General features: G+C 40.5%; 1 protein-coding gene across 1 annotated transcript; it reads right to left on the bottom strand.

The window, feature by feature from the left end:
* Positions 1 to 6,124: 6,124 nt before the first annotated feature.
* On the bottom strand, positions 6,125 to 6,862 carry LOC132044638 (uncharacterized). The gene has a single exon (XM_059435140.1). It carries the CDS (start codon positions 6,860 to 6,862, stop codon positions 6,125 to 6,127), a length of 738 nt encoding a protein of 245 aa, XP_059291123.1.
* Positions 6,863 to 23,844: the final 16,982 nt, after the last annotated feature.

The following is a 23,844-nucleotide window of genomic DNA, read 5'->3' as shown; positions in this document are numbered from 1 at the left end:
ATAACCATACTATAACTTTTTAAGTGTCTTTCTTTTGAAATAATCTTTATATCAAGTCAAGTTCACATAAAACAAGACAACGAGAATATCTTCCTTAAGTGCCATACTAGAAGTTAAGAAAATATGAACAGACTTGTTTGGGCTGCCAGTATAGCTAGCTTTCTGACTGGAACCAATCACTTGTCTTAGAATGAACTAGGCCAAGGTGGCAAAATCAATCCAAACTCACCCAATCCTTCATAATTCTATGGGTTGGGTCATGATACATTCGTTGAGTTGACTCGACGAGTTAAATCCAAAATGATCCATCAAATAATTGGGTCAAAACGGATTAAAGTAATGTAATCCACCAGATCAAAATGTGACCCAATCCAAACAAGTGAGAATAATATGCCAAAATTGTAGTATGGTTGCTATTCGAGACAACTCTTTTAAAACAAATCATTGCGTTGATATCATGGAATTAAATATCTTGTGTAAATAGATTAAAGGTTGGGTTACGTTATGACTTGTTGCTTGATCCATTAATTTTTTGACGTGACTCATTTTGACCCAAGTAAGTTTTGGGCAGGTTGTATTTTGACCCGATAATTAATTTGACCCGTTTTAACTTGTTCGAATGTAATCTTAACGTGCCCATTTCCCCCCTCCCCCTCCCCCTCCCCCTCTCCCCTAGAATAAACTACTCTCAAACCTGAAAAGTAAAAATCAACAACAGTATTAGACATTCTATAGGAGAGCCTTCAAGCGAAAAAGTATATTAAAATCCCACTAAATTATATCCGTGTTACTAGTTTATATTTAAATATTGGAGTGTTGACAGTATTCCTGAATTATAATTTTCCTGCTTAAATCCTCAGGAGTGGTAGTGCAGAGAGACTTCACTCTCTTTATGGCATGCGAGAGAAAAATGATAATAGTGACATGATATTTTTCTTTATTTTCTCTTATTAGTTAATTATGCTCATTGCTTCTTTGATCTTTTTTTTCTTTGTTGTTTCCTTATTCAATCTTCTTGATTTTTTTTTTCTGTTTTTCTTAGTTCCACTTTTTGCTGATAACAATATACCTCAATATCTTATGATATAAATAAGGGTAAAATAAATATAGCTTTCTCTCTCTGCTCTCAGCGTAGGTTAAGCCAACATGCGCTGAATGTGCAAAGGCAGTGAAGAGAGGCCGCGGACGCCCAAGGAAGGAGACTGTACAAACAAGTTAGCTCCCAAATACAAGGTAATCGATATGATGGTGGATTCACTAAAGGGCAGGCGACGGCGAGGGTTTCTATTACTCCCTTGATTGTTCTCCTACTAAGTCTATAACTTAACAACACGGGAGTGGATACAAAAGCCTTTTTTTAAAATAAAAAAAATTTCCAGGTTGACTCCTGGTCGAGTTGTATATTATTATTAAAAGAAATAACTGGAGGGGACTAGACCTTACCCCTAATATACAACAGTTGATTGCAAGCAACCAGGGCAAAAAGTAGAATGCTAATTACAAAATGACTGCATTCTCAGAGATCAAAATGACCTATACATCTAGCTAACAAAAAAGTTGGCTTTGTCATATGTTAGTCTAACACTAGGTACTTGTCTTTTGTCCAAAATATAAGTTCTAACAGCCCCTATAGGTAGTTGACTAGGATCATGAATAATGAGAGGATCATCTAAACCAGTAGCCAGTTTAGCAAGATAGTCAGCAACTCTATTGGCTTCCCTATAGCAATGGTTGATAATCACTTCTTTATTTTTTTATCAATGCCAAGGTATCTTCAATGATCTGTTTCAGCATCAAATTGTTGACTGTTTCTTTTTTTAGCATATTTGTTACTACGATAGAGTCTAGTTCCAATATGCATTTGTTGCCACCTCTATCCTTAATCCATTGCCCAGCATATTTAGCAGCCATAGCCTCTGCTATATTATGACTAGTGCACTGTATTTGGACAGCAAATGCAAAGAGCAAAATGCCATTTTCATCTCTTGCCACCCCTCCAATACTAGCTTTCCCAGTCTGCTCCACATAGCTTTCATCTGTGTTTATTTTGATCCATCCATCTTGGGGCAAAGCCCACTTCACAGTTTTATAGATGGTCCTTGGTCTGAGACTTTTTATTTCTATACAAACTTGAGGCCATTGCAGGTTCATCTTGTAGCAGGGGAAAGATTTGTCCAATGCTACTTTCATGTTCCAAAGAATTTGTTGTTCCATACTTCTGGTGACATTTTGGTTTGATCCCCATTTCTGCATTTACATCTTATTCTCCACATTTCCCAGCATATCAGAATTGAAATCACCTGAATGAGCATTCTATGAATGGCATTCTTTGTATGAGTTTGTCCCCACTCTTGCAGCCAAGTTCATCCTGGTTTCCTTTGGTATATGATGCCCAGTGATTGTCTAAAGAACTTCCACAATCTTTGAGCAACTTCACCTTAAAAAAAAAAGTGTTGAATTGTTTCTAAAAATGGATTTGCACAACATAAGCAATCTGTAGGCATGTCATCAACAAACTTGCACACAGAATTATTAGTAAAAGGCAATCTATTCTTGATTAATCTCCAGGAAAGAAAGGAAATTTTAAAAGGAAGGTTCTTATGCCAAACTCTGCTGATTAAAGGATCAGTTAGATACTGATTTTTGATTTCATGCCAAGCACTCTTGTTTGAGTAAACTCCATCTGAAGCATTCTTCCATATGTGGTAATCCTTTTTATCAGGTTCTCCAATGCTGATGTTCTGAACAACTTGGCAAATTCAATTAGGCAATATGATGAGCAGTTTTTCCATATCCCAATTTTGATCCACTATGAATTCCTTGACTTGGATTTTAGCAGAATGAACATACTCTGGAGAGTATTGAGCAAGATTCCCAAGATCTGTCCAGTTATCGCACCAAAAGCTACTATCCCCAACCTGAATTTTCCAAATCATATTGGCTCTGCTTTGGTTCTTATCTTAGTAAGTATTTTCCAAGTGTGAGAGTTCCCAGAAGCCCACATTTTGTTGACAGGATGGGCTCGTATACAGTATTTGGCTTTGGTAAATTTAGCCCATAAAGAGTCTTGACTTCTAAATCTCCACCATTTCTTCATGTTAAGAATCTCACAAATGTACCTCATTTTTCTAACCCTTATCCCCCCTTCATCTTTTGGCAAGCATAGATTATCCGTGAACTCCAATGATAGTTATTCTTACCATTAGAGGATCCCCAGAAAAATCTCACAAACGCTTCTCCATTTGATAAATGATACCTTTTGGAGGGGTTAGAGCAGAAAGGGTATAGATAGGTAAAGATTGAAGAGCTTCTTTAGGAGAACAATTTTACCACCAAATGATAACATATTACTTTGCCATCCATTGAGTCTCTTAATGACCTTGGACAGTAATTTTTCAAAGGACTCCCCTTTTTTTCTACCCAAATAGATTGGACACTCCAAATACTCAAATGGGAATTGTTTGTCCAAGAAACCTGTAGCATCTCTAATTTTATTGATCCTAGAAAGTCTAGCTCTTGGAGTTGTTAAGAAGAAACATTTGTTGTTGTTCATTTTTTTTCCTAGAGCTCCTTTCATACCAATGAATTTGTTTCATAACCATTTTCATAGACTTAGGGTTGCCACTGGTAAAAAATTACTATGTCATCTGCATAAGAAAGATGGTTAATTAGTGGACCTGTGTTAGACATAGAAAAGGGTAAAAAATGATCATTGAAGTTCAAATTATTGAGCACTCTAGCCAAAACTTCTATTCCTATAATAAAAAGAGAAGGTGAAAGAGGATTTCCCTGTTTAAGTCCTTGAGTAGATGTGAAGAATCCATTTCTGGTGCCATTGATAATAATGGAATACCATACATTTGAGATTACTCCTATCATTATGTTGGTTACTTCTTCAGAAAAACCAAACTTATGTAATACAGCAATCAAAAAAGTCCATGACATTCTGTTATAGGCTTTAGCCATATCCAGTTCAAGCACCACATTGCCACCTTTATTTTTGCATTTCATATCCTACACAATCTTTTGAGCCAGCTGAATATTTTCTGTAATAAGCCTTCCTTTAAGAAAACCACTTTGATTTTCAGAGATCATTAATGGAAGCAAAGGATTGAGCCTTCTAGAGATGATTTTGGTAACAATTTTGCTAGAAAATTTACTGAGACTAATAGATCTGAACTCAGTAAATTTAGATAGACACTCTACCTTAGGGATTAAAACAAGAAGAGTATGTACAAAGAATTTTGTCAGTTTTCCTCCAAGAAAGAAAAACTGAACAAATTCTATCAAATCTTTCATGATTATATCCCAACAAAAATGATAAAACTTACCTGAGTACCCATCTGGTCCAGTAGCACTGTCAATACTCATATTGAACACAACATCTTTGATCTCCTCTTCTTATGGACAGCTAATCATATAGTTGTTATCATCCATACTGATACATCTAGGGATGTATTCAAGAATTCTAGGATCCACATTAGCTTTTTTTGAGGTTAAACAACTTCTCAAAGTGCTTAGAGCCACTTTTGCAATCTTCTCGTCACCTGGAACCTATCTACCCCTACTGTTCATGATTCTATCTAGTTTGAGTCTTCCTCTTCTGTCCCTTATCCTTTGAATAAAATTATTTGGTGTTACTATCACCCTTTTCAAACTATTTAACCTGAGATTTTTGCTTAAAGATACCATCTTATTTATTCAACCAAGAAACATATTCAGCATGGAATCTATTAAGCTCTTCTCTACTATTTTCAGACCTGGACTCCATGTCTAAATCCTTCAGCAATTGCATCCTAGCTTCCCAGGCCTCAGCATTTTCATGAAGATCTCCAATTTCTTCTCTAGACCATTTAGCAAGTCTTTTCCCCAATCTATTGAGCTTTTGTTGTAGTCTCCACATTGGATTACCATCTATGTGCAAATTCAAGTCACTATGAACAATATCCAAGAAGTCATCTTGGGAGGTCCGAAACTCTAAGAACTTGAAATATTTAATCCCCACATCCTGGTCATTCTTGCATCTGAGAAGCAATGTTCTATGATCAAAACCAACCCTTGGCATGTGTTTCTCAGTGTTAGAACTATATTTTTGTGCCTAATGATCATTCACAAAAACTCCGTCAAGCCTTTTCTAAATCCTCAAGCTTGGTCTCCAGTTATTGCACCAAGTGTAATTTGAGCCTGAGTGCCCAATATCCACCATCCCATAAGAGTCCATACACTTAGAAAAATCATAACTTTCCATATTTCTATGTGGCAAACCTCCAATTTTCTCCTTTGGATGTAGGACTACATTGAAATCCCCTCTTATACACCAAGGATGACTAATTTCTTTATTAAGAGTTTCCAGGCTACTCCATAACTCCATTCTTTCACTAGGTGTGCATTTAGCATATACAACAATTACAAACATCTCTTGACAATTTTGGTTTCTTTGGATTTTCAAGGTAATCTATTGTTCATGATTTTTCACTATACTAACATCCTATCCATTTCTCTAGAAACACCATAGTTTTCCATTGATGTTGAAAATACAGTGGTTAAATCCCAAGAATCTTTTGTATCCCTCAATTTTGTTATTGTTTACCAATGGTTTTGAGATAGCAACCATGTCAAGCTTGTATTTATTGACCATTCTCTTAAGTTTGTGAATGGCCTTCTTAGATCTTACACCTCTAATGTTCCAAATAATAGCACTGATAATTGGAAACTTTTAATGGAAATATTTTTTATTCTTACCTTCTCTGGTATAAGGTGAAGATTTCTTCTTGCTTGTTTTGGTACCTTTGTTGTTCTTCTTGTTCTTTCCTTTATTATCTTTGCTCATAGACATGTCATTCTTTTGTTGCTGGCTGTCTTTTTCCTCTTGATTTTTGTACTCTCTTTCCTGCTCCTCAACTTTGTTACCATGACTGTTCTCCATTTTTTCATCCTCAGTATTGTCTTTTGGTCTGAATATCTTTGTTCTCGGTCCTCCTACTTTCCCTACTCAGCTCCATAATTATATCTGGTGGAATGCTCTTGCTAGCTCCTTTTTTACTTTTGTTTCCTGACTCATATCTTCTATGTTTGCTTCTGGTTCTTCTTTCTAGGGAAATTTCAATTCTGTCACATACCCCCCTCAAATGTTGTTGTGCATCACTTTTATCTTGAGATTACTCATATTTTTATTTTCTTTCCATTCCTCCATCTTGTTGTTTATAGTATTATCCTTTTCAAAGATGATGTCCATCCTTTTTTGGGATCTGTAAGTTTCTAGCATGTTGTCATTTAAGTCAACCACTAGATTAATATCAGGGTGGTTCTTGATAACAGATGGGAGACTGGATGACTCCACATCATCATCATCAATGACATTGGTCTTAATATTGTCTCCAGTTCCCTCTTTGTGAATATCAACTTGTTCTTGTCTTTCTTCATCTGTTAGCTTTACTTGCTCATCAGTCTCTTGTTGTTGTTGATCCATCTCATTCTTAGCATTTCTAGTTTCTATCTCCCCTTCACTGTAATCTTCCTCAATTCCTCTCTGTTCTTTTGACTCAGTGTTTATTTCTTGTATATCTCTGGAGTCTATTTCTTCCATTCTTTCCTTCCCTATTCTGATTTTCACCTTGTTCCTCTTTTTTGGCTTTTTCTTCTTCTTTTTCTTGCTAATTTTGTTTAGTCTCTTTTTTAGTGTTGTTCTAGTCTTTACTCCTATTTCTTTCTGATCCTCCTTTTCTTTATTATGCTCATTGTGATCCTGTTTGCTCTTAACCTCTCCTTTCTTTTGTTGAACCTCCTTCTCATCACTTTGTTGCATCTTATTCTTGTCATTTCCTTTCCTTGCTTCATGATTCCTGGTTTTCTCTTTGTCCATATTTTGTAAAATCTCCTCCTGATCTTGTTCAGTGACTAGCTCCTTGTCTTTTACAGCACTAGGTTCAGCTTCTTCCACATATTTGCTATTCTTTTCAATTCTAGCCCTTTCCTCTTTTTTTTTTTTTTTTGCTCCACCCTTCTACATTGAACTATAGAGAGTCCCAGAATCTTGCAGTGTCTGCAGTATTTTGGGGCATTTTCATATTCCAATTTCTGATAGAAACCCTTCAAAGGAGAAGTATCCTCTTCCCCACTAATAAAGATAGAATTCACTTTTGGTTTGGTAAGGTCTACCTCTAGTCTAACTTTTGCCATACTTGGTCGTGTTCTATGATCATGTTACACCTCAAAAATTTCCCGTTAGCGTACAGTGAATAGACTAACGAAGGGCATGACGTATACGATGTTTGGACAAGTAAGAAATAGTCTTCAACGGTCCTAATTAAGATTTCCAAAGACATTGGAAGTAGGAGACGAAAGTTGCTAGGGAAAGCGAATCATATGTCATGTGTCGGGAAAGAATTTTGAGTATCGAGTTAATGACGTTTTAATGATGCTTTGGGAAAGAGTTATAACGTCCCTTAGATTGATGTTGAAGTGTTAAGGTTCCAAAAGGATTGGAGATTAAACGGAACGACGGAGGACGACTTCGGAAAAACAGTGAGTTGCACGGCCACTTCCACGGACCGTGTAACTTTGTACGTACCGTGGAAGAGTCCGTGAAACTCCCAGCAGAGTTGGTGGCTGGCTGGTGGTGAACCACGACCAGTTCCACGGACAGCATAAGGTTCCACGGACCGTGAAAGTGTCCGTGGAAGTCCCGACGGGCTGAAAAAGTTCTGATTATATAATGATGTTCCCACTTCATTTATTTCATTCCACACACTTCTTCATCTCTCTCAAGACCCTAGAATATTCCATACGCTTCATCCACAAGAATTCAAGGAAAATATATGATCAAATTCATCAAACCAACAAGAATCAAGATTGTGAAACACATTACAGTTATCTAAGTCAAGAAATTCTAAGAGGGAGTGAACTAGGGATTTGGGTGCAAAAAGGGTAGTCCACTCAAGGCTCATTCTACCATTGTCAAAGGTAAGTTTCACGATCTTTTCATGTTGTTTGAAGTATTGAAAAAAGTTGAAACACTAGGATTATAGAAGAATATAGGAAGTGGGTCATAAATGCAAGAGTAGTGCTCTTGTTGAGAGGTAGTTGGAATGAACCAGGCGTATGGGTTTGTTATGATTATAAGTAGGTTATGAATGGTATGTAGAACATGGAATGAGTATTAGATGCGAAGAAACACGATAGTGAACTATGATCATAATTTCGGAGAATTGAAGGGAAACTATGAAAAATGAAAAATGTAAACGAATGACAATTGTTGTTTATGCTATTGTGGTTGTTGTTATGAACGTTTGGGAGTTGATTTAGAATATGGGGGAAGTCGTATAAACAAACGAAATCGCGATTTTTTTCTAGCTTTAGTGAGCACGTTCTTATAATTATTTAACTAATGTTGACACAAATCCTCTTGAAGGTAGAACGTGTGCATCAAGGGAAAACGAGCAAGCGATAGAAGTAAACGGCAAAGGTATGTAAGGCTCGTCCCCTTATTTCGAGGCATGACTCCCGTATTACCATTTACTTCTTTATATCTTCGTGACCCTCTTACATCTCTAAACATGAAAGTTAGAGATCATTAAGAGCTTCTTGGGAGACATGTTTTATGACAGCAATGATGACAATGATGTTTTCATGATGCCGATGTTTCTATGTTTATGATTTCATCGTTGCTATTCCTCGTTGTTGTCACACCTCATGATATAGTTCTTGGAGTGAGACGTAGCGATGATGATGATGCCATAATGTGATCGGAGGTTCACGACCTTACGTCTCTCCGATAAATTGTACTTTTACTTCGGGGCTCTCATGCATGCTACGTATATTATATGTATATATGATATGTATACGTATATAGGGGACATGAGGAAAGGTGAGGGGCGCTTATAGACGCGTAGCCACCCTCCGGTGCATCTTATGATATCATCCGGACGCGGGATGCCACGACGCGAGCTATATGGGTGATGGATCGGGCCGTACGTTCCACGGCATATATATTAATATATGATAATATATGGATCGGTGCACGTTCCGCGATAATACATGATATGATACTTTACGAGTATGCGATGACTCCGCTTTTGGTGAGAGCAACGATTCTTATTATCTTTTTATCTTTATTTTATCTCCTTATTTCCTTGCTACTTCATGATGCATGCCTTACATACTCAGTACATTGCTCGTACTGGCATCCTTTTCTTTTGGATGCTTTGTGCTCGTACCCACGGTGACGGGGGGAGACGACCCCCTTTCCGCGCGGACTAGCTTGTACCGGCAGCACTTCCGTAGGCCCGGAGGTGCGCCGATTCCCGACATATTCTTTTGTGTATATATTTGGATATGGTGGGGTCCTGTCCCATCCTCATGATTTCAGAGATTCAGTAAGAGGCTCGTAGATACTCACGTGTGGGTAGTGGATGTTATGTGACCCTCGATTTATATTCTGTATATTATTCTTTTGTTGCGCGGAGGCTTGCGCATAAATATGAGTACATGTTTTATGGATTGAATGTGTGTACGAGCTAAAGAACGAGTAGTAGTATGACGTGTGGTGCTCGGTAGTCGGCCCGTGCCGCGTCTGCGGCCCACTAGAAGAGGTCGTGACAAAGTGGCATCAGCCGATTCAAATCTAGGGTGTGTCTACGCAGCCGTGTCCGATGAAAGTCTTGTTTATGGGTGTGAAACGCGCCACACTTATAAACAAGAGGTTACGGGGCATTTAGGAACAATGACCGTCTTTCTTTTCATAGATCGTGCGATAGAGCCATAATGTAAGATTTCCTCCATTCTAATTGTGCGTTATGATTTCAGCGAGGCCGAAACAAAGAAAGAAAATCCACAATATTAAATGCCGCCGGAAGGCACCATGGCCGAGAACCTCCAACCGAGTTGGGACATGGCGAGGCTCGGAGTGCTACTCCCTCGCATGCCACTCCCACTCCTGTCCCTCCCGGCGCCGGAGGGAGCCCAGAGGGCCCCTTTCCCCTACTGCGCCCGGAGCGGGACTTACGAGATGTCGTTCGGTTCTGGCAGGTTGGTTGCCGCGAGGGCTCGGCTACAGCGAGTGCGGGTCCAAGTGATAGGCGACTAGTGCCCGGGCACGTGATTTTTACGAGCTTAAATCCTGTGACTTACCCCAGGTCGAAACCTATTGAGGACCCGCGGGCTTTATTGATGACAGTGTTAGGACATTGAGGATTATTCATGCTTCTGATACCGAGTCCGTAGAGTTGGCTTTATATAGACTCCGAGAAGTAGCTGTTTTGTGGTATAATAACTGGATTTCCTCAAGAGGGGAAAATGCACCTCCCCCAAAATGGCAAGAGTTTGTGGATGCTTTTATTCGACATTATTTGCCACCTGAGGTTCGTCGGGCTCGCGCCGATAGATTCCTGAATCTCGACGAGGAATATGAGTGTAGGGAATATAGTCTCCGGTTCAATTCATTGGCTAGATATGCTCCGGTCATGGTAGCAGATATGGGAGACCGGGTACATCGATTTGTGAGGGGCTTAGGGCCACACTTATTTAAAGATTGTTTGACAGCTTTGTTATTGGAAGGGATGGATATCTCACGTATTCAAGCGCATACCCAGAACCTGGAGGAGCAACAACAACCACGTAGGGGGAGCGAGATATAGATAGGGCATACAGTAAAAGGACTAGATCAGCGGGCGCTAGTAGTGAGTATAGAGGAGGCCAAGGCGACAATATTCAGCACATTTGGGCCGATGCTCCGCATCTAGTGCGCCTTCTCGGTTTGCGGCTTGGTAACGGATCATCGTCTATTTGATACCGGGGTCGAGGTTGAGGCTTCGTGTTCCCTATCGTGTCGATCCTAGCCGGCAGGAGACCGCCGTGCCACGGTGCGGTCAATGCGATGAAGTTACATTCGGGCGATGTCGCCGAGGCTCGGATGCGTATGCACGTGGTCGAGTTGGCCACACGTGATACGTGATTGTCCGTTGAGCTGCCGAGACGAATGGGACTTTGCTGTGTTACGAGTTCGACAACAGTTCTTCGTGTCCACCGTGTGCCCCGAGGGCTTCCGGGTTTCGGCGGGCCGTGGCGAGCAGAGGACATGCTCTAGTTCGAGCAGTCCCGTAATCCGTATTTTATGCACCGGACGACGGGATCCGGAGACCTCTCCGACGTTGTAACGATGTATATTGATGTCTTATCATGATGTTTATGCATTAATTGATCCGGGCTCTACCTTGTCGTATATTACTCCTTACATCGCTAGTCGTATCGGGATAAAACCCGAGTCAATCCAACCCTTTGAAGTATCCACTCCAGTTGGTGATCCAGTATTGGCCAGACAAGTGTATAGAAATTGTGTAATTGTACTGTGTGGTCGGCACACTGTAGCTGATTTGGTTGAATTGGAAATACTGAATTTCGACGTCATTATGGGCATGGACTGGTTGGCTTTACGGTATGCAAATGTAGATTGTGGGGCCGTGGTCTGTTTCAATTCCGGGAGAACCAGTTCTAGAGTGGAAAGGTAACACTGCATCTCCAAGAGGCAGGTTTATTTCCTACCTCAAGGCAAGGAAGATGATTGCCAAGGGCTATATTTATGATCTAGTTCGAGTTCATGATACGGAAGCAAAACCGCCGACTCTTCAATCTATTCCGGTAGTAAATGAGTTTCCAGATGTATTTTCGGATGAGCTTCCAGGTCTTCCATCAGAACGGGAGATTGAATTCACTATCGATGTGTTGCCGGATACTGAGCCAATATCTATCCTCCACACATGATAAGCTCTGCCAGAATTGAAAGAATTAAAAGCACGGTTGAAAGATTTACTCGAGAAGGGATTTATTAGGCCCAGTTCATCGCCATGGGAAGCACCAGTTTTATTCGTCAAGAAGAAAGATGGGTCCCTGTGGATGTGTATCGATTATAGGCAGCTGAACCGGGTGACCATAAAGAATAAATATCCACTTCCGAGGATCGACGATTTATTCGATCAATTGCAAGGAGACAAGTGGTTTTCCAAGATAGATCTGAGGTCAGGATACCATCAAGTGAGAGTCAAAGAAGAAGATATTCCGAAGACCTCTTTTAGAACCAGATACGGTCATTATGAATTTCGGGTAATGTCGTTTGGCTTGACCAACGCTCCAGCAGTGTTCATGAAACTGATGCATGATGTGTTTAGGCCATTCCTGGACTTATTTATAATTGTATTCATCGATGATATCCTGGTATACTCTAAATCAGAGGGAGAGCATTTGCGTGCTGTCCTTGGAATTCTTCGAGCTCGCAAATTATATGCTAAATTTTTAAAATGTGAATTCTGGTTGAACTCTATAACTTTTCTGGGCCACATCATCTCAGCCGATGGTATTCGGGTTGACACCCAAAAGATCGAGGCTGTGAAGACTTGGCCAAGACCTACGACACCTACAGAAGTTCGTAGTTTTCTGGGATTGGCAGGGTATTACAGGAGATTTGTGGAAGGGTTTTCCTCTATTTCAGCACCGTTGACGAAGCTAACACAGAAAACTGCTAAATTTCAGTGGACAGATGCTTGTGAGCGGAGCTTTCAGGAGCTGAAAGATAGGTTGACTTCAGCCCCAGTCCTGACACTTCCAGAAGGATCAGAAGGTTATGTGGTGTATTGTGATGCCTCCGGTGTCGGATTAGGCTGTGTATTAATGCAGCACGGCAAGGTCATTGCCTATGCTTCTAGGCAGCTGCGAAAACATGAGAAGAATTATCCGACCCATGACCTTGAATTAGCTGCGGTCATTCATGCTCTAAAGATATGGAGGCACTATTTATATGGTGTCCATGTGGACATCTACACAGATCACAAAAGCCTTCAATATATTTTCAAGCAAAAGGAATTGAATCTGCGTCAGAGGCGATGGTTAGAGCTATTGAAGGACTATGATGTAAATATTCTATACCATCCTGGTAAAGCAAATGTGGTGGCGGATGCTCTCAGTCGTAAATCTATGGGCAGTCGAAGTGATATTCCATCGGAAAGAAAGAAATTAGCTCGTGAGCTTCACCAACTAGCTAGCTTAGGAGTTCACCTAATAGATTCGGGCAACACAAGAGTTAATGTGCTTAACCCAGCTGCTTTATCCCTAGACACAGGAGTAAAAAGGCGTCAATACGAGGATCCCAAATTGAGGTATTATAGAGATGTATGTTCCCGAAAAGAGAAGTCACCATTTGAGGTCTCTGCAGAAGGGATTCTTAGGTACCGAAACAGGTTATGTGTTTCGGATGTTGCGGGACTGCGTCGTCAAATTTTAGAAGAAGCTCATTACTCCCGTTATTGCATTCATCCAGGAGCGACGAAGATGTACCATGATCTCAAACTAATGTATTGGTGGGAAGGAATGAAGAGAGATATAGCTGAGTTTGTGGCTCAATGTCCAAACTATCAACAGGTAAAGATTGAGCACCAGAAACCAGCAGGGCTCTTGCAAGAAATGAAAATTCCAACCTGGAAATGGGAGGCGATCAATATGGATTTTGTTATTGGATTACCTCGTTCTAAGCATAAGCAGGACTCCATTTGGGTGATTGTTGACAGGCTCACGAAATCAGTACATTTTCTACCGGTCAGATCTACATATGCAGTAGAGGATTATGCTAGATTGTATCTCAAAGAGATAGTGCAGCTTCATGGTATTCCTACATCTATTATTACTGACAGAGGGGCACAATTCATAGTTAAATTCTGGAAATCCTTTCAAGAAGGATTGGGCAATCAAGTAAAATTTAGCACTGCGTTCCACTCGCAGACTGATGGACAAGCTGAACGCACTATTCAAACCTTAGAAGACATGTTGCGAGCTTGTGCATTAGACTTTGGTGGTAATTGGGAGGATCATTTGCCACTTATTGAATTTGCGTATAACAAAAGTTATCATGCCAGTATTCAAATAGCCCCTTATGAAGCCTTATATGGGAGGAAATGTAGATCGCCTATCGGATGGTTTGAAGTGGGAGAAACACAATTAATAGGCCCAGAATTGATCCAACAAGCGATTGAGAAGATTAAGCTTATCCGAAATCGGTTGGTGACAGCTCAAAGCCGCCAAAAGTCTTAGGCGGACAATCGCCGCAGAGATTTGGAATTTTAGGTCAATGACTGGGTATTTTTGAAAGTATCACCAATGAAGGGGATAATGAGATTTGGTAAGAAATGTAAGCTTAGTCCTCGATACATCGGGCCCTACAAGATCGTATGCAGAGTGGGCCAGGTAGCTTATGAGTTGGACTTACCCCCAGAGCTGAACTCAGTCCATCCAGTCTTCCATGTATCGATGCTTCGTAAATGTGTTGGAGATCCGACCAAAATAATACCTGCAAGCGACATTCAAGTCACTAAAAAATTAGCTTATGAAGAAGTACCTGTTGCCATACTAGATAGACAAGTACGGAAGCTTAGGCACAAAGAGGTAGCCTCAGTCAAAGTTTTATGGAGGAATGATAACAGAGAGGAGATGACTTGGGAAGCAGAGGAGGCTATGAAGCTTAAATATCCGCATCTATTTCCACCTCCCCCCACCCCAAAGGAGACTCAAGGTGAAACATCAGTGCCCCCAGGTATGAAATGTTCTACTTTATTACTTTTGGGTCGTGTGTGGCCTTATTCCTTATTGTGGATGTTGTAGCCCTGTGTGGCAATGTTATTTTGGGTTCTTTGTGACAAGATGGTAGTGCCAAATTATAGGGGAAACTCTGGCAAATTTCGATAGAAATCCCGATAATTTAACATTCGAGGACGAATGTTCTTAAGGGGGGGAGGATGTTACACCTCGAAAATTTCCCATTAGCGTACAGTGAATAGAATAACGAAGGGCATGAAGTATAAGATGTTTGGACAAGTAAGCAATAGTCTTTAACGGTCCTAATTAATATTTCCAAAGACATTGGAAGTAGGAGACGAAAGTTGCTAAGGAAAGCGAATCATATGTCGTGTGTCGGGCAAGAATTTTGAGTATCGAGTTAATGACGTTTTAATGATGCTTTGGGAAAGAGTTATAACGTCCCTTAGATTGATGTTGAAGTGTTAGACAAGCGTTAAGAAGGTTCCAAAAGGATTGGAGATTAAACGGAACGACGGAGGACGACTTCGGAAAAACAGTGAGTTGCATGGCCACTTCCACGGACCGTGTAACTTTGTACGAACCGTGGAAGGGTCCGTGAAACTCCCAGCAGAGTTGGTGGCTGGCTGGTGGTGAACCACGACCAGTTCCACGGATAGCATAAGGTTCCACGGACCGTGAAAGTGTCCGTGGAAGTCCCGACGGGCTGAACAAGTTCTGATTATATAATAATGTTCCCACTTCATTTATTTCATTCCACACACTTCTTCATCTCTCTCAAGACCCCTAGAATATTCCATACACTTCACCCACAAGAATTCAAGGAAAATTTATGATCAACTTCATCAAACCAACAAGAATCAAGATTGTGAAACACATTACAGTCATCTAAGTCAAGAAATTCTAAGAGGGAGTGAACTAGGGCTTTGGGTGCAAAAAGGGTAGTCCAATCAAGGCTCATTCTACCATTGTCTAAGGTAAGTTTCACGATCTTTTCATGTTGTTTGAAGTATTGAAAAGTTGAAACACTAGGATTATAGAAGAATATAGGAAGTGGGTCATAAATGCAAGAATAGTGCTCTTGTTGAGAGGTAGTTGGCATGAACCAGGGGTATGGGTATGTTATGATTATAAGTAGATTATGAATGGTATGTAGAACATGGAATGAGTATTAGATGCGAAGAAACACGATAGTGAACTATGATCATGATTTCGGAGAATTGAAGGGAAACTGTGAAAAATGAAAAATGTAAACGAATGACGATTGTTGTTTATGATATTGTGGTTGTTGTTATGAACGTTTGGGAGTTGATTTAGAATATGGGGGAAGTCGTATAAACAAACGAAATGCTACCCAATTTTCCCTAGCTTTAGTGAGCACGTTCTTATAATTATTTAGCTAATGTCGACACAAATCCTCTTAAAGGTAGAACGTGTGCATCAAGGGAAAACGAGCAAGCGATAGAAGTAAATGGCAAAGGTATGTAAGGCTCGTCCCCTTCTTTCGAGGCATGACTCCCGTATAACCATTTACTTCTCTATATCTTCGTGACCCTCTTACATCTCTAAACATGAAAGTTAGAGGTCATCAAGAGCTTCTTGGGAGACATGTTTTATGACAGCAATGATGACAATGATGTTTTCATGATGCCGATGTTTCTATGTTTATGATTTCATCGTTGCTATTCCTCGTTGTTGTCTCATCTCATGATATTAGTTCCTTCAAGGTGAGACGTAGCGATGATGATGATGCCATAATGTGATCGGAGGTTCACGACCTTACGTCACTCCGATAGAGTGTACTCTTACTTGGGCTCTTCATGCATGCTACGTATATTATATGTATATATGATATGTATACGTATATAGGGGACATGGGGAAAGGTGAGGCGCTATAGACGCATAGCCACCTGATCAGCTGACATCTTATGATATCATCCCGGACGAGGGCTATACGGGTGATGGATCGGGCCGTACGTTCCACGACAATATATATTAATATATGATAATATATGGATCGGGCTGCACGTTCCGCAGCAATACATGATATGATACTTTACGAGTATGCATGCATGACTCCGCCGTAAGAGGCAACCAGTTACTGGTTATCTTTTTATCTTTATTTTATCTTCTTATTTCCTTGCTATTTCATGATGCATGCCTTACATACTCGCATACATTGCTCGTACTGACATCCTTTTCTTTTGGATGCTGTGCTCATGCCCACAGGTAGACAGGGAGACGACCCCGCTTCCTAGGAGCCAGACTAGCTTGTACCAGAGCACTTCCATAGACCGGAGGTGCCGATTCTGACATATTCTTTTGTGTATATATTTGGATATGGTGGGGTCCTGTCCCATCCTCGTGATTTCAGAGATTCAATTAGAGGCTCGTAGATACTCACGTGTGGGTAGTGGGATGTTATGTGACCCTCGATGTATATTCTGTATATTATTCTTTTGTTGCCGTGAGGGCTTATGCATATATATATATATGAGTACATGTTTTATGGATTGAATGTGTGTACAGGTTAAGACAGTAGTAGTATGACGTGTGGTGCTCGGTAGTCAGCTCCGGGTGCCCGTCACGGCCCACTAGGAGGGTCGTGACAGATCAGTGGCAAAATCTATAGATAGAGGTAACCCAACAGGTTCCACAATTTGCTTTGCATAATTCCAGGAGTGACAGTGATATGGGAGTTCAGGTAACAAAACACACCTTTGGGACAATCGGAGAATCTTCATCTGGTTTAAAATCAGGACACCATTTTTCAAACCACATCAGCTACCCATCTATATCTACTAACCTTCTGTACCAAACATTCTTAAAGTCTTCTTCTTTTAAAAAATCGAGAAAAACTGTTCTATAATTAAAAACCCCAATTCTACATGTTCCCTTAACCATGATTTTTTCAGCAAATTTAGATCGAATCTTATCAAGTTGGGGGTGAGTTTTGATGAATTTACCTACTAGCGTGAACTTGCATTCCTCTGCCATCAATTCATAATAGCCCTTAGCTTTGAATAACGACTGACACACCATTGTGAGTGGTGCTCCTAGCCTTGATTTCTGGATTCCCAAATCGATTTTGGCTAGGGCTAGGTATTGCAGGATTTTAAATTGCCTGGGCATAATTATTTTTTTGTTGAATCTCATCAGTTAATAGGTTCGTGTTGTCATCTCCTTGCGATTTATCTATAAGACGCGCCTTTTCCGGCACCTCTGGCGTCCCCATAGGGACGGAGCGTGAGGCTCAGCCGCGGAAAGAGGTCGTTATTGACCGTCGGAAAATAACGGATATATATTGTACGGATAGCTTTTATTTTTTAGAGAGAAATATTTACAGCTTTTTTGAGAAATGAAGTTATTTCTCTAATAACCCCTTGATTCAAAAGCCCTGGAGTGCTAATTCCAACTTTGAGTCCTATCTTAGCGAAGTAAAAGATTCTGACGGCTCTGGTGATTACTGTTCCATTGGTGTCTGTCCCGATGATGCCGACTACTGTCCCCTTGGAAGGGGTCGCACCACCAACTGCTGAGCATTTTTCGACCTTAGGTAAGGATGGTAATATGGTTGTAGCTGCTCAAGAGGAAAACGCTGAAGCACCATGGTCGAGTTTGTCAGCTGAAAATTGTGTGGCTTCGAACGGGGTGTCTCTTGAATACATTACTCTCTACTGAGGTGGATGGAAATCTTGTTGCGAAGCTTGACCAACTGAACAAGAACAAGAAGAGCAGAAATGAAAGAGTGCCCTTACTGTGTATGTTTTAAGGGAGACCCCATGGTATAATGAAGAGGTTATTTGGTCAAATTTGATCACAGCTGGCCGCTCCTACTCTCCATTATCATGAGGATGGATACTATATTGCAAAATTTCAGAACGTGACAGATATGCAGGAATTTGTTTACTCTGACCCTTATAGCCTCAAGCCCTCAGCAATAAAACTCTTATCTTGAAACAATGGTCTTCGCAGTTTGATTTGGGAGAGGATTTTTTATCAAAAATATCTTTATGGGTCAAACTTCTTATGGATTGTTGGAGCTATGATGCCCTTAGCCGCATTACAAGTACATAAAATTTCCAATGTTGTAAGACGAGTGCACCACAATGCAAACGAGGATTTGTTATGCTCGAATGCTCATTGAAGTAGATGTGACTAAACATTTACTTGATGAAGTGGCAATGTTGGATGCTTCTGGGGAATATTTCATCAAAGAGTTAAAGAGTATGAATGAAGGCCCTATTTCTGTGGAAAGTGTCTTAAGGCTGGACATGATTGTGGAAAAATTGTTAAACAACAACCTACAGCTCAACCACCAAAAAAGAAGAAGAAAGCCACCCAAACATGGCAAGCTCAACCACAGGTTCCATCAGCAATAATACCTCCTGAGCATGGCGGAACTCAGCTTCAGACTGCATCAGTGAATCCTCAAGGGCCAACTGAAGCTCCTTAGAAGCAACATGAGTTAACTACTAGTGGAATTCAGTCCCAAATTTATAGACTTTCCAAACGCTACTACTCCTGAGTGATTGATCCAATGACCGATATAGTGATTGATGCTGTAAAGAAATGCTCAAAAGGAAAAAATGCAATGACACTTCCCGGATAATGTAAGGTATGAAACTGCCTTCATCTCCCATGTAAGAAGTAACTTCGAAACCCCCCCCCCCCCCTCTTCAACTAGTGATGTGGTGGCCACCTTCCTACCACTTGATGGAAGTGGTGGATTTTCTATTCACTTTTTGGCTTATTGCGTGTTTGGTAAAAATAAAAGTGCTTCTAAGCTAAAATAAGCGATAAGCCATAAGTTAGTCTCCCCCAACTTATTATTTTTTAGCTTATAAGCACTTTTAGTTTGACCAAGACTTTTACTATTCTATCCCTAATATTATTTTGTAACCTCTAAAATACCCTTAGCTTATAAGCAATTTTAGATCAAGACTTTTACTACTGTATCCCTAATATTATTTTGTAATCCCTGAAATACCCTTACTCTAACAAAACCCCTAACCCTCTCCATCACGTCATTTCCTCACCCTACGCCTTTAAAAATTAAAACCCAACAACTCCTTACTCTAACAAAACCCCTAACCCTCTCCATCACGTCATTTCCTCACCCTACGCCTTTAAAAATTAAAACCCAGCAACTCGTGATTTGATTGCTCAGAATTTTTATCACAGTTGAATATTTTGATTTAAGTCGCAACAAACAAAATTTCATTAATTGCATATGCGTTTCTTCTATTCAAATATTTTGTGTACTATTTGAGTATGTTATCCTAACGAATTTTAGTATAATTATTAAGTATTTTATTAAAGCTTATGATTGTGGTTTTGCTTATCATCAAATTATTTTGTATTTGAATTAATTTAGAATTTACGTTCTTATTAGTATAAACAACTTTACGGGTATTTAAGTCATTCTAACTAGAAAAAATGCATATTAACACTTTTTTGCCAAACACTTCAGCAACTTATTATCAGTTTCAGCAATTTTATCCAAACGCGTAACTGCTTATTTATTAAATCAGCTTCAGCACTTAAAAATACTCTTCAGCACTTAATGCTTATCAGCTACTTTAAATCAACTAAGCCAAACGGGCTCTCAATATCCTGATTAGTACGGAACACTAGGAGGACCAATAAAAGGCAGTAAATTTAGTTGCAAACTATGACATACTTTAATCAATACTAGTAAAGTACGTTGAGATACATAACCCTAGAATATCGATAACACCAAAGTATTAGGGTAATTTATAATTTGCACTCCTAATGTATGCGTTCTTTTGCGACACTCCTAATGTATGCATTCTTTTGCGACATACTTCTTACCCTTGGTTTTTTCCCCCATAATTTACACCTTGATCTCCTTAGTTCCTTGTAAAACTATTAAAAGATTCCATTTTAAATCATCAAAATTTCAAAGTAACATAAATGAAATACCATTTGGAATATTAAAATGTGTAACCAAGGAGTAATTTTAAAAATTCTCTAACTCTTTAAAAGATCCAAATTTTTAATAAGCAACAATTTATCAAAAAACTTTATTTTTTATTAAAAAAAAAAATCATCCCTTCAACTGATCTGACCTGAGAAAATTCGTTAAGGATATGAAGTTTTTTGTTTTGTGGTGTAAAATTTCGGGGTTGTTGTCTAGGGGTAATATAATCAATAAACAATTCTTTGGGATAATAGAAATACCCAATAATTTCGACATATATATCAAATAATTATTTTTATTTAAATAATCAGCTTATGAGTCAATTTAGGCTACATATTTAGCCCAAATTAGCCTAACTTTTAGATGGATTGAATTTGGGCATGTCTGTTTACCCCGAATTTAGGTAACAATTGAATTTATAAGTGAGATATAGGATATGTGGATAAACTTTAATCTATTTTGAGTTGATAGGGAATACGTATGGATTCGTATGCTATAATATGTATGTGTGTGAGTGTGTGTTAATGCCTTTAAATAATATGTTGATATTGGAGATTAAGTTAACTTTGTTGAATGGATAAACAAAGCCAAAAACACCACTGATTCGGACTAAAAAGAGAGAGAGAGAGAGAGAGAGAGAGAGAGAGAGCTTCAATATATATAATTTCTATTACAATGTTCTAGATCTCAAAAAGCCAACCCCTAAAAATAAGGAAATGTCCTCTATTTATAGTTTTGCCTCATGGGCCTTACATACAATACAAAGCCTTTTAGAACAAAGAAACCCTAAAAGGATAAGATAGGACCATACGGTCTGACACCCGAACGGTTGTCAGTACAAAATGACAGAACGGTCTCGACGCATGGCAGTTCTGCAACTGGTTAACCGGATCAACGGCCACGTTCAGTTTGAACATGAAAAAACTGGACTAACGGCCACGAGAACTTGACTTGGAGAAACCGGACTAACGGCAATGCTGAGTTTGGTCCGGAGACACCGGACCAACAGATTTACTTCTCTTTTCTCGGATCAGCCACATCTGGTGCAATCCCCCCGGTCTGAAGAAAAGACCGATCATACTCGTGCTCATTTGGTCCTACCCTCGGCCCCCGGTCTTGCATATATCCGATTTTTATCGTATACAGATAGTCCCCACACTTTCCGGACCGTAGTTTTACCGGAGTAACGGGAAGTGGATAAGTCACAAAACCGGTGGTTTCATAAGCTCGTTCTTATCTTTTAATTTTGGCGGGAACAGTTATGTCACATCTCTCTGGCATCGGCCACGTGTCTTGTCCTGAATGGCCGACCTCGGAAACCGCCGTAACGCACGTCGCCTCATATCACGTCTCATTAATTGTGGGACACATGGCGCCCCTCAATTGGCTGCCCTCTGTAACCGCTACAGTTCCGACACCTATATAAGGCCCTTAACCCTTTCACTTTTCTACTTTCACTTCTTCACTTCTTTACTTCTTCATTTACTCATTGCTTGCTCGTGATCGTTTTCATCTCTTAATTTCTTGATTGTTTTGATCGTAAGAAAGCCAACTTTGCCAACTTCTCCATTTGCTATTCTTTGATCGAAAGTGCTCCTTTGTTACCTCTTTCACTCGTCATTTTGAATTCTTCAACTGCCCTTTCAATATTTCTTATATTTCCTCCAATTGTCTCGTTTCCTACTTCAAATTCACAAATCTTCTTTTTCACATCTTCCAAATGTCTGCCAACACCAAAACTACCTCTCAGGACGTTCCCTCGATTTCTTCTCAGGGAGCCGAGCCAACCTCACAAACCAAGGGAAAAACCTTCGTCGAACCAACTGCCTTGGACATAGTGTCGTCCAGACCCAACTACAACAAAGAATTTGACGTCAAGAAGCCATCCCCGATGGCAGATAGGGGTTTCGACGTAAGGCGATATCTTTCGTCTATTACGGAGGATAAACTTGACTAGGTCCGGGCCGACTGCGGATGGGATAACCGTCCGGTGCAAATGTTCGCCCCTGGGCCCGACGAGTCTATTACCGATCATAGAGAAGGTTTTCTATACGTTTACACCTATCCATTTATGCTCAAACTTAACCCTCCAATCGACCCGGTAATTTTGGAGATGTGCCGGACGTACAATGTGACTTTGTCCCAAATTGGTCTGATTATCTGGAGGACCGTGGCCTGCCTCCGGTTATTGGCCAACAACGTCAATAGGGAATTCACGATGACGCATTTCATCCGGTTATATTCCCCGAGGCTCTTCTAAGGGGGCGTGATAAAGCTCGCCAAGCGAGGTCGGAACCCAATCTTTTCCAAAATGGACGAAGACAGAGATCGAGGGTGGTTAGAACGCTATGTCCGGGTAAGGACCGCGGACATTATTCCAACTGAGTACATGCCTTTTTCGGAGAGGTGGAACGATAGGCGTAAGTTTCTCAGTTCTCCCTTCAATAATTATTCTTCCTTCATGCTTTGTCAACACTTGCTCCTCGGGTATTCACGTGATTTCTCCCCTTTTTTCTTTTTACCAGCTATGGCGTGGATACCTCCGGCCATCCAGAAAATGACCGAATGGGTAGGAGCAATTATCGGTCAGCACACTCATGAACAACATAGGAGGACCTATCGCGTGGCCGATGGGTTGCCCAAAATCACGGTAATCTTTTCCTTGATTTGGTATATATTGCTTCCTCTCCCTTTTCCTTTTCTTTTTATAACCCCTTCGATATTCAGGTTTACCCAGGGGCTCGGTGGAGCCAAGACCGGAACTAGCAGCCGAGCCTACTGCAGCTGTTCATGAATTCGATTCAGCAGGGGCATCTCGGCTCATTGCTGCTGTCGGTAAGAGGCGGAGGAAGCCCTCAGACAAAGGGCAGAAACCAAAGAAAAGGGCAAGGAGCGTTGTTCGAACTCTGAGGGACAAATCAGAGCCCGACTTTCTTATTCGAAGGGTCGGTGTGGGCCCCTCCGTCGCCTCTGTTCCGGAGGAGGAAACCAATATTCCGCCCTTCCCCATAGCTATAGAAGGACCTTCTGCTCCGGCTCTGCACACAGGTGGGGAAGAAGTTCTTTTTCCAACTCCTCTAAGGTCAATTGAATTGACATTTCAGGTGACGCTTCATCTGAAGAGACTCCCCTGCAAAGGCCTAGAAGATCCGGGCTAGCTTCGACTGTTGAAGCCGAACAAAGAGCAGAGTCGGCCTCGGATACCGAGGCTCCAATGGATACCAGCCCACTGCCCGGCGGTGACACAGTTGCAACATCCGAGGCATCTGCTTCTACCGAGACCGCTGGGGCTGCTCCAACTTCTCCTACGCTGAGGTCGGATAACT

This window comes from Lycium ferocissimum, unplaced genomic scaffold (genome assembly GCF_029784015.1).
Source record: "Lycium ferocissimum isolate CSIRO_LF1 unplaced genomic scaffold, AGI_CSIRO_Lferr_CH_V1 ctg509, whole genome shotgun sequence".
NCBI lineage: Eukaryota > Viridiplantae > Streptophyta > Magnoliopsida > Solanales > Solanaceae > Lycium > Lycium ferocissimum.
Note: the sequence above shows the minus strand (reverse complement) of the source record. Positions and strands in the feature narration are given on the sequence as shown.

Coding starts and splice junctions, on each gene's coding strand:
- LOC132044638 (XM_059435140.1), bottom strand. CDS start 6,862: ATGGACAAAGAGAAAACCAGGAATCATGAAGCAAGGAAAGGAAATGAC.